General features: G+C 38.0%; 1 protein-coding gene across 5 annotated transcripts; it reads left to right on the forward strand.

Moving 5' to 3' along the window:
- Positions 1–251: 251 nt before the first annotated feature.
- On the forward strand, positions 252–9,764 carry LOC132842472 (uncharacterized). 5 transcript variants are annotated; one of them, XM_060865193.1, is made up of 18 exons: positions 252–2,076; positions 2,436–2,568; positions 2,857–2,937; positions 3,176–3,383; positions 3,691–3,860; positions 3,955–4,053; positions 4,516–4,748; positions 4,843–5,021; positions 5,105–5,198; positions 5,382–5,726; positions 5,938–6,055; positions 6,133–6,224; positions 6,316–6,433; positions 6,732–6,848; positions 7,335–7,526; positions 7,800–7,952; positions 8,402–8,604; positions 9,348–9,764. In XM_060865193.1, the coding sequence occupies exons 1-17, from the start codon at positions 1,624–1,626 to the stop codon at positions 8,602–8,604; spliced, it is 2,988 nt and encodes a 995-aa protein (XP_060721176.1). In that variant the 5' UTR covers positions 252–1,623; the 3' UTR covers positions 9,348–9,764. The 5 variants fall into 5 exon arrangements, 4 of the variants coding, with proteins under 4 accessions (XP_060721176.1, XP_060721177.1, XP_060721178.1 ...); XM_060865194.1 differs by having other exon boundaries at positions 8,408–8,604; XM_060865195.1 differs by lacking the exons at positions 252–2,076; positions 2,436–2,568; positions 2,857–2,937; positions 3,176–3,383; positions 3,691–3,860 and having other exon boundaries at positions 3,960–4,053; positions 4,566–4,748.
- The last annotated feature ends 1,915 nt before the right edge of the window (positions 9,765–11,679 follow it).

Below are 11,679 nucleotides of genomic sequence, written 5' to 3' on the forward strand. Positions count from 1 at the left end.
GCGCAGACTGAACGGCGTATGACGCGCAGTACACAGCGAGAGCGCGCAGCACGCAGCGAGAGTGCGTACAGCAGACTGTTCTAGAATCAGTCTTGTGGTACAGCGTAACTCACTGGTGGTTCTAGACCATTTCAACTGGGGGGGCCAAGCTGGGGCCAGTTGTACTGTTAGAGGGGCCAGTTACATTTCAACCCAGTCTCACGGCAGTTCGTGTCACAGGACACGAAATGTAATCTATTCAAATCGTGTTCGTGGACACGTATTTCCCTTCTTTCGATCTAATGTCTCACGGCAGTTCGTGTCACAGGACACGAAATGTAATCTATTCAATTCGTGTTCGTGGACACGAATTTCCCTTTTTTTTTCGTGTCCCTCAGCACGACTTTCGATCTAATGTATTTCAATAGGAAACTTTTTTCGTGTCCCTCAGCACGACTTTCGATCTAATGTATTTCAATAGGAAGCATCTTTCGTGTCTGCACCACGTTTTTTTCCTGCCACTCGGAAGCATTGTTTTTGACCATTGGTGACTCATTTTTAATTCATTTTTAATCTTTAAGCACTACATTACTCAACATTTAAGCAGGAGATTTTTATCCTTGTTATTATTGCTTTGTGCTATGGTCTACTTTTACTGTGTTGAAGACGTCAGCTAAAACTAGCTGTTGACCCACCGCCGATTCTCTTTTAATGACATCCTCATCTTTCTTTCAACACATAAACACGAAAGTGTGCTTGATAATGCAACAATACGATGTCATGGCCATCCGTATTATTTTATTCTCCTTCTACTACAACCCAGTCTCACGGCAGTTCGTGGCATAGTCACGAACTGTAATCTATTGATTCGTGTTCGTGGACACGTATTTCCCTTCTTTCGATCTAATGTATTTCAATAGGAAGCATCTTTTGAGTCCGCTCCACGTTTTTCTTTCTGCCACTCGGAAGCATTCGGACAGTAAACTAAATACTACAGTACCCATGAGCCTTTTCTATTTTTACTATGTTGATGACGTCAGCTAAAACTACCTGTTGACCCACCGCCGATTCTCTTTTAATGACATCCTCATCTTTCTTTCAACACATAAACACGAAAGTGTGCTTGATAATGCAACAATACGATGTCATGACCATCCGTGTTATTTCATTCTCCTTCTATTGTGAGAACGGGGGATTAACTGTGATTATTAAGTCAATTAAAATAATATAAAAAATAAATTAAATTAATTAGTGGACGCCCGCATTACCCGTGAGCCTCAGCGGAGACGGCTGCTATGGAGACGGAGCCAGCCCGCTTTGCGATTGGTTGATTTCTGCAGGCCGCGAATTCTCCTTCATTGCGCTCAACCCACTACCCAGGTAAGCCACGAGACTTGAATGTAATGATCAAATTTGTTTAAATGTTATAATTGATGCTTTTCTTTGGGATTAGACTCACATGGTTTACATGTTAGAGCAAAGAATTAAAGGCCGACCGACGGTTTGCATTTTAACAGTAAAAAAAAGAAGAAAAAAAACCACGCGCCTTTTGTGCAGTCATACAGAAAATGGGAAAAACGTGAATTTTATTGGTTTATTAAGTATTTTAAGGATAATTTGTCACATTTTAAACATTTTTTCAACATGTCTAGCCTTCACTACATAATGAACTTTTTCTGTTCTCCCTGCAGATCCCGTCTAACTTCACCTTCACCCTATATAATCACCTCATTCCCAAAAACCAAAGGCACTTTTAAGAGCCAACCTCTCTATCTATCTATCTATCTATCTATCTATCTATCTATCTATCTATCTATCTATCTATCTCTCACACACACACAACCTCTCTGTTCATCTATATTTCTATCAATTTCTTCAATATCTATCTGTTCTCTATCTCTATTTCTCAATCTTTCCTCTCTTTCTGTCATTGTCTACTTGTCTGTTATCTGTCTCTGTCTGTCAGTCTGTTTGTCTGTATTTGTCTGTGTTGCAATGGCCACCAGATATGTCTTTGACCCACAAAACCCCCAGTACCAAGAGGGGAGACGCATGGTTCTTGAAATGGAACTTGACCGCCTTACAGCTGAATCCAAGGTCAGAGTTTTTATATACCTCAATCATGTTATACTTGAACATACAGACGGGGGACAAATTTAAGTAAAAACATAATGAATGTGGAAGGATGAGTGTATTAGATTTCAGACAGGTATATTGCATGATGAGTTAAGCAATTAACATCCTATCATATTCTCTGGCATATGTAAATGAGGGAATATATTTTGGAAGAATGGAGCTCCATCCCCTGAGTTAGAGACTTCTATGCCAAGGCTCATTCAAGCCGTTAACACCTTACTAACACACTATGCTGTTTTCTTTTTACTAGTTACATTTCTTTTGGTTCCAGTACATTCAACATTATCAGTCTTACAAGAAATATTCACTCCAACACACAGAGAGCAGCTTTGGAGAGGAAACGTGCAGGCTCTGGAGGAGAACCTCCACGGACTTCTAAAAGGGTCTTTAGAGGGGTAGGTCGTGGCAAGCCAAGGGGAAGGCGAGGAGGGCAACGCAAAGCCTCAGCTACAGGTTATATGTGAATTATTTGACGTTTTTTGGAATTTACTATGTAAATAGTGGACCAACTGAAATTAGAACACTGTGATTGATTGATTGAGAATGTAAAATACTCCAATATCCAAAAAGATATTAAAAAGTTCAGAAACCTTTTTGTGGCACTATTATAGAAGACATTACCAAGTACTTAACAGAAATGTCTGATTTCAAAAATTGTTCAGTATATACAGTAGGTTGAAAAAAAAAAGAACATGAATGCAGTTATAGCCTAACCTGTTGTTATTCTTCTGTGTTTTACAGTCACATACCCTCCGGTTGAGTGTTCTCTGTCATCCAGTGTGGAGGTTCCCTCAGAAATACTAAATCCTCAAGAGGAATTTGGTAAATAACAGTGATGGATTTAAGTTTAAATCTGAAAGTCATGTAAAAGTAAAGTAATTAAAGACAAAACCCTTAGACAAAACTGTCAGTGCAGTAGATGGATTAAGAACACAATGTAGTAAAGATGTGGTCCAGTTTGATACTGAATCATGAAAGTTTATTCAAAATATTGATCAGTTGACTTTTAATTGGCCCTTATCTAAATCGTCCTTTACAGCTTTTTGTATTTGCTTTACAGAGAAAAATATGGAGAGGCTCTCAAATATTTTGGCATCATGTCTTTCTGCTGAGTCTCAAAGAAGCTCTGCTTCATCATGGTCTTTTCGGAAGCAGAAAGCCTCAGAGCGCTGGAAAGAGGCAAGACCGTACCACCTACAATGCCTTATCGCAAAGGAGGCTGTTGGTCATCCCTTGTGTTGCCTTTGCCACGAGCCTGCTGTTATTAGGTTGGCTTTCAATAATATTAAACTTTAATTACCCAGGGTTGGTTTGCTGAGAATTAATGCTCAGTGGCGTGCTTTATAAGCTAAGTTGCATGTCTTGTGGAATGGTAGAAAACTTGGATACCCAGTTGAAAACCACATTAATGACAGGTTAATTGTCATTAAGGAACTTTGTGCTGTGAGGAGCTACTACGCAGTCCTATAAAATCAAAACAGAACTACTCAAAGTAAATTTGAAATAACTTAAATTATTCACCTGAAATAATGTATTATATTAGAATGTTTTTTTGTTTTGTTTTTTTCTCCCTAGGTGCAGAGAGTGTCTTCCTGAGGATTGGTTCTGTGGGGACTGTGATGTATTGCATCACAAAAAACAGCCACTCCACAACAGGGAAAGTGTGATTCATGGGTTTTTTGAAGCCATTCCTCCAACCTCATGCATCATGAAAGGAGAAGGTGGATATTGCACCCATGAGCAAGGTACATTCTCATGAAAGTCTTAATTTTGCTGTTCATGTGTTTCAGCAGCCAGTTACAGATAATCAAAATTAGTGGTTTTCTTTCTTTTTGCCAGCTTGCATTTTGCCAACTGTGAAGGTGCCAGACTGCTCCTGTGAAGGCACAAGCTTCACTGTATTACCAGGCAAACCAGTGATTTTGATTACCATCAATGGTAAAAACAATATACAGTATTTAGAATTCTATTTTAGATTTGATGTTTTTCACACTGGTGTGCTGTGACATTGTGCCCGTCAACACCCATGGTATTGACATTAACTGGAACAAATACAGACATCTTTTTTATTTTTGTCCTCTGGAAACAAAAAAAAATAGTTAGCTGTTGCAAAGCAGTAACATCCTTTGCCTGCTTCCAGGATGAAGTCCAATCGACACAGCTGTTTGGAATTTGGTGAATTAGACAAATGTAAACAATGTAGGTGTGATACTCAAGAAGTATGAGTGCTATACTGGGATTATAGGAACTTAAGCAATGTCTCTCAACCATTCACAATGTGCAGAATGAACTGTTGTAAAATAAATTATGTGGTAAATGTTTATTTATTTATAAATGTTTATTTATGTTTATATGTTTAATAAATGTTTATTTGTTTATTTATTACTTTTTTGTTCCAAGGGCGTTTTGACTTGCATCAGCCACTATATGAATGTCAAACATGCCAGCAGCAGTGGACTCCTGATTCAAAGGACCTCCTTAGGAGTGGATATTGGCCAGCCTCTGTCAGCAATTCAACGCTGTATACACTGGACCTCCTGAGCTCCTTTCAGGAGCTCAAGGTCATCGCTCCAGGATTCTCCAGACAAGCCTTTGCAAAGCTGCTGGAGCATCGGACTAAGTGTGGAGGAAGAGTAAGTGTAATTGTTATTACTGTTATTAATTATAACATGTCTTTCCATATGCAGACAACATCACAAATACTATTTCTTTCTATATATCTTCCAGAATGGACATATCAATGGCGATGCACTGCAGCGGAGCTTTTTGGAGTTTTCCTACGCTTCTTTTGAAGAAGAACAGCTCTGCTGTAGTGCACCTTTCACCTGCCCAGCCTGCACGCCGGAAATGTTGGCTGTTTCCGCCGATGGGAACAGAAAGCTATATCGCTTTCACCGAAACACAAGGTGGTTTTTGTTTCAGTCTTTTTATTGATTTATTTATTTTATATATGTAATGGATGGATTCTCTATTTTTCTTTCTTTCTCAGCTCTGATGATCCTAGTTTTTTTGAAGGGCTCTTTGTGGCTGAAGACAGTGTGGTGTCTACATTTGTCGACACCATACAGAAAGCAGTGAGAAATGCAAGTATTTATCTTAACTTGACAAAATAGTTGACAAAAAAAAATAACCTTGTGTCCGTCCTTGATTTCCTCCCCACTTCAACTACTTCTGCCTACCAAGTACTCTAAAATCAAATTGAGAGAATAAATGCTATATATTGTAAGACACCATTGCTTTTATTTGATTTGTTGTTTGTGTCATAGACACAGGGAAGAGGCGCATGTGGGGACTCCCAGTGGACAGCAGCGAGGGAGACGTCAAGGAAGGCTTCCAAATTGGATGAAGAGGGGATGGAGGTTGCTGTGTGTCGCCATGGGTTTCTTCTGAAGGCCCTTAATATGTACAGAGGGGAGATATTTGCCTACCCCCTGTATCTTCAAAAGGAGCTTATGCCAGCCAAGGCAAAATTCTTTGCTATGGATGTGGCTTGCAAATATTGGCCATACTTGGAGAAAGCTGCTCGAGTCCTTCCTGCCCTTCAGGAGCTCAACGAAATGAAACCCTTCCTCAGCATAATGCATGCTCGAGCCCATGCTACAAAGTGTGAGGTATGTATAATATATTTTCATCATATGTACATTTGTAATGTTTACACGCACATTAATAATATGAAATGAAAAGGCTACTATACTAGGTAGCCTTTTTGCTTTACAATTTCTTGTACAGATTGTAGAGCATTTTGAGGCAATTTGTGATATAGGGATATATAAATAAAATTGACTTGAATTGATTTGAATTTCTTCCACCCTTTACTAACAGATTAAATGGAGTGGTAGGAACCAGGAAGGAGCAGGAACAACAGCCGGAGAGGAGGTGGAGCAAGTGAACAGCTACCTGTCACGTTGTGCCCTGACTACCAAATATATGTCCAAAGCAGGTGATCAGAGTGTTTGCAAAATTCCTAAATACTTTTATTAGATTAAGCATCATAACCTCATTATTTGCTTTCAACAGCACGGGTGGACATGGTTACTTTGCACGCAGTGGGGTGGAACCACAAAAAAAGTCTCTCTCTACATCAGGCACTTTCCACAAGATATGTGAAGGTAAGTCTACTGTTAATTGTTTTGCGAGTCCTTTTGTTGTGTGCACTTGGCAAGTTTTAATCCTGCTTATTGTATTAACACTGTTTATCAGACTTGTCAGAGACTCCAGGACGAGACTGCAAGGCTAGATGAACTCAAAACAGAGCTACACTGCACAGATGAATTGGTGTCACAGTGGCTCTCTGATGTGAAGGAATGGGCAGCTGATGGTAAGCATGACCAAATAAAAGAAACAACAAATTTCCTTTTTACTACTATTTGAAATTTTAAGTTTGATTGATCATCGATGGATTACAACAGTTGGTGACATCACCTGCCACCAAAGACCACCATCCAATGTTATGCCACATATATATGTCTGGTTTATTTTATGTTCCAGTTTCCCTGCAGGAAATGCACATACCAAGTTCAATGAAGTTGGATTCAAATGAGTTTTATGTATAAATTCAAACACTGAAACAGTTCTGTGTTTTAACAGTGAATTTGTTTTCACTATTAATTCTACAGAGACACCAGATACATCTCATGCCAGTCAAGGCACCACACACAGAGGACTTCAGCAGTCAATTGAGGGGCTTTACCTTAGTGTGAGGCAGCGGAAGCAAACCCTCTACCGCCAGAATGGTATAAATGTATAATATAAAAATTGATAAAATCAAGCTACTGTACTGTATGCATCCTACTCAATCAACAAATACATAGAAATACAAATAGTATTATACTTTTTATTTTTATAAAAGTAATTACATAGTGTGTGTATATAAAGTAATGCTATTTATATATATATATATATATATATATATATATATATATATATATATATATATATATATATATATATATAATGTGTGTGTAAAGTGTATGTGTGCGTGTATATGTATATGTGTGTATATGTGTATACATATTTATATATATATATATATTTCATTCTTACCAATGGATCACCCTGAATGTTACACCTTTGAGTTACCGGTTTGCCAAAGTAAATTAGAATTTTCACATGCTTCAGTTTTCAGTTACTGCAGTTTTGCTTTCATATTTTGGGAGCTATATAATTTTTTCTTATTGAACAGTCACAAACGTCTATCCCTGTACTTCATGTTTTTGTAGACAGCAGCAAGTTTCGCCATCGCCTTCGAAGGAAGCTGGCAGAAGACAAAAAGCTCCTCCTTCAGGAGATCCAGAAATACAATGGTCTTGTACAAGACTCTGCCACAAACATAGATGTAGCTACTGTGGAGCATTCCCTTAATGGAGAGAGCAATGTGTCTCAAATATGGCCATGGGAGGTTCATGGCAGTGGTATGTCAGTTTCCAGAAGCTTCTCACGAATTTATTTACAGTTCTGCTGTATAGACTATACTGAAAAAACACACAAACTAAATGAATATTACAACACTCAATTTGTTGCATGCATGCAACATATTGAGTGTTGTAATATTCATTTAGTTTGTGTGTTTTTTCAGTTTTTTTATTATGTATCAACTTGAGAAGGTACATTTATAGTTAAAAAACATTGCAATGCTATTATGCAAGATTGTCTCATGCATACATACAACTGTTATTGATTCTTAGCCAACATTTCAATCAAGAAGCAATTGCATGACCAAGTGATGTTGGAGATGCGACTGCAAGAGGAAAAAAGCATTTTGGTTTTGGAGATGGCACAACACTGCACATGGTTGCAGAGCCTGGCAGTGGTTCTCAAGAACAAGATGACTGAGGAGGGTAAGTTGAATAAAACCGCTATCCATTTAAAGTATGAATTTCAAATGGAAAAAAATAAATAAACATTATCAGTCTCAGCCACACAATTTGAACGGAGTAGAAGGGTTATTGCTCTTTTTGCCACAAATGGGGATTATAATTTGCGATAGTAACAAGTCAGTAAGGTGTTAAAGCATTTCACATTTGCTTGATAGATTTGTTGTATTTGTTGTACTGTGGCTGTTACATAAAAGGAGAAATTAACAAAAGAATTTTGAACATTGAATTCAGCATCATCAAACACACCTATTTCTATTACCATGGCAACGATACACATTAAAATATGCCAACCATCCTGGTATGTAGATTTGAATGGATGAAATCTTTTAACTCCATTGAAGTTCTTTGGCCTCATTAAGCAATCTTAACAAGCAGTTTGTCTTTTAATGTAATCTCCTTTGTATTTTGAGATGTAGACAAGGGAAATGAGGGACTTTGCTGTCTCTTAAGAAGACGACTGTCAGAGGTGTCAGAACGGTTGCAAGTTGTCCTCCAACAGTACAAGACTGCTTTAGGTCCTGAGGCCTCTGTCCTTCTACATGTTGAAGCAGAAGATCCAAGTGGCTTCAGTAGTCCAGACACCAGTGAGGATGAAGAGGAAAACACAGTTTAGGTATTTTATTTGTTCATATGTTTTTGTTCTCAAGAATAGACTGGAGGTGTTCCATCAAGGTGGATAAAGGAAAAGCCTGGCTTATTTTGATAAATCTTGATGATTTAAGTAAGAGTTCCATGCCATTACTGTGGCTTAAGCCCAGTTCACACCAAAGATTCACAATGAGACAAAACCATTTTAGAACATTACAGTGATGTAAACGGGCCCTTTTCAGCTTGACTCTGATGGCGACAATTCACCAGTTGCTGGTTTTCGAATGTAAGGTACAACACCTGTTTCAACAGCCAATCAGCTTGTAGCAAAGTCAGCCGGTCAAGTCACTAAACTGTTGGCTGGTTGAAGTTTTGGAAGGAGGAAAGAGATGATCAGTTTATCAATTTGTTTGTGGAACAGCACTATCTGTGTGACTCAAGCCTTAAAATTTACTCAACTCTTCAGGGCTGCTTATGTACTTTGTGCACATGCATGCTTATTTAAGCCTGGTTAAAGTCACTGTTGACTAGACATGGCTAATAATTTAGTGGAATGGCTTGAGCCTGCAGTGAAAGTCAGTGTTAATTTAAGCAAGGCTTTTTCAAGTGGACAGCTTACAATTAACTGCATTGATGGAATACCCCCCTGTTACTGTTGCTCTTAATTTATTTGTGTATTTATTAATGCTTTACACACCTTGTTCATTCTAAAACAGTTGAACTTCTTATCCTACCTCTTGCTCTTTTTGTTTTTCTGTATTTTCCCAGATGGAAGATACACAAAGGACTGTGTTGAAGGAAATGGACTCACCCTATATCTGTATCTTATTAGTATGCTGATTGATTAAACACATCAAAATATGTATGCATCCTATATTGTTGAAAAGTCTACCTTTGTTGACAATTTATGTCACTGTCTTTTTTTTGTCCTTACAAGCACATTGTACATTGGTACAGCAGATTTAGCTAATACATTAAGTACTTGTATAATGCATTAGATTGTATGTAACAGAAAAATACACTGTTTTTGTATGCTATGATTATACTTTATATTGTATATTACTTGTTTCCCTGTTGGTGCTTTTCAAGTTACCTTAACCTCGGTCCAGTGTCATTAAATACAACCTTATGACGTGTGACAAATATGCATTTGGTGTATTTTCAATAAATTATTTCCAAAGATGAGTATTTTGTTTTTATTTTTCCATACATTATTTAAAAACAAAGTTTTATGGTTGATGAAAGTAAATAGCTGGAGAAAGAAACATAAATTAAGCATATTTATATGTGTAATCTTGTTTAATTTGACATCACACTGCATTATTAATACATTACTTTAAGGCTGGTATTTTTATTTATTTACAAACAAACTGCTCTTGGCATTAAGCTTGAGATATAGAAGTAATGTGTATCTAAGGTGTATATGCATAATGTATGCATAGCTTTGTATTAGTATTTACTGCATGTATTTTGGCATTTTTTTATTTTGGTGAGTGGCTAGACCTGGGAGAGTTTTTGTCTATGTATGTGTGACTGTATTTGTATTGTGTTTATGTACAGTAGTTTCAGTGAGAACATTTTGAGATCAAAATAGGTCATCTATAGGATTTGCATAGATCCAATGAAAATGTGTTTTTATGAAAGGGGGTGTGTCTTACAGGGGTAACCAAATGTTCGTTCATTCATTCATTCATTTTCTACCGCTTATCCGAACTACCTCGGGTCACGGGGAGCCTGTGCCTATCTCAGGCGTCATAGGGCATCAAGGCAGGATACACCCTGGACGGAGTGCCAACCCATCGCAGGGCACACACACACACACACACACTCATTCACTCACGCAATCACACACTAGGGACAATTTTCCAGAGATGCCAATCAACCTACCATTCATGTCTTTGGACCGGGGGAGGAAACCGGAGTACCCGGAGGAAACCCCCGAGGCACGGGGAGAACATGCAAACTCCACACACACAAGGTGGAGGCGGAATCGAACCCCGACCCTGGAGGTGTGAGGCGAACGTGCTAACCACTAAGCCACCGTGCCCCCGTAACCAAATGTTTATTTTTGTAAAAGGTTGCAACAATTTTTTGAGAAAAATTAGTTATTGACATATAGGGTAATAATAATACATGAAAAAAATCCCTTGAAGTAACTACAAATGAGCATGTAAAACAAATAACTTTAAAAAAATTAATAAATAAATCATTGCGAGCATACTACTGCCCCGTGCAATGTTCTCATCTTTTTCCCCCACCTGTTTGCGTCCCTGATATGTGTTAAGGACCCCCTTGAACACTTGATGGTTCATCTCAAGGGGTTTCATCCTTGTAATAAACTTGCAGAAGTAGTGACCAAAATGAATCGCCTTTTTAAATTACAATTCTGCTGACCATCCAGTGCATTACTACAGGTGTGGGGGAAAGCCTGAAGGACTTGGGTTGAGACTGAAAACATAGATCTCGCATGTCATCATGAAAATAATGTTAAAAATTAGGCCATGTCAAACAATTTAGTAATTTTTGTCAAAGGGGTTCTGTAAAGCTATGCTTGAGCAAATTCTTTTCATGAAATTGTGATAATTTAAACTTTTCCGAAGGACTGAAAGAAATTAGCTAATAAAACAGATTCTGTCATATTGTAAACTTGAAAGTGAATCATTTTGGCCACTATTTTCACATAAAAAGGAAAAACAAACAAAAAGCTTCTTTTTTATATTCAGGGCCTTCAAAGTGCTCTCTGAAACTAGGCCTGGGATGGCTTGTGGTAATGAAAAGAGAAAATTAAAACTTTGTCTTAGAGCTAAACCAAATACATCAATTGGTATGGTCTCAACCTGGAGAGTAACATATGTCAGTATGAAGGTTCTACATGGCCCCTGCGTTCCAAACACTGATCTTTGAACCTTGACCTCGGAAGATGTTTGAAGTCTTATAATCCAGCAACAAAAAGGTCTACAGACATGGGAACAGCTGTTATAGAGAGCTCTGGACCTCAGCTATCATGTGAGTATAGTCACTATTGGGCACCAACTGGGGGTGCTGTCAAAAATGTGTTCTTTGACAAAAATACAAATGAAAATACACCAAATGACTATTT

The sequence above is a fragment of the Tachysurus vachellii genome, chromosome 3, assembly GCF_030014155.1.
Source record: "Tachysurus vachellii isolate PV-2020 chromosome 3, HZAU_Pvac_v1, whole genome shotgun sequence".
In the NCBI taxonomy this organism is placed as follows: Eukaryota; Metazoa; Chordata; class Actinopteri; order Siluriformes; family Bagridae; genus Tachysurus; species Tachysurus vachellii.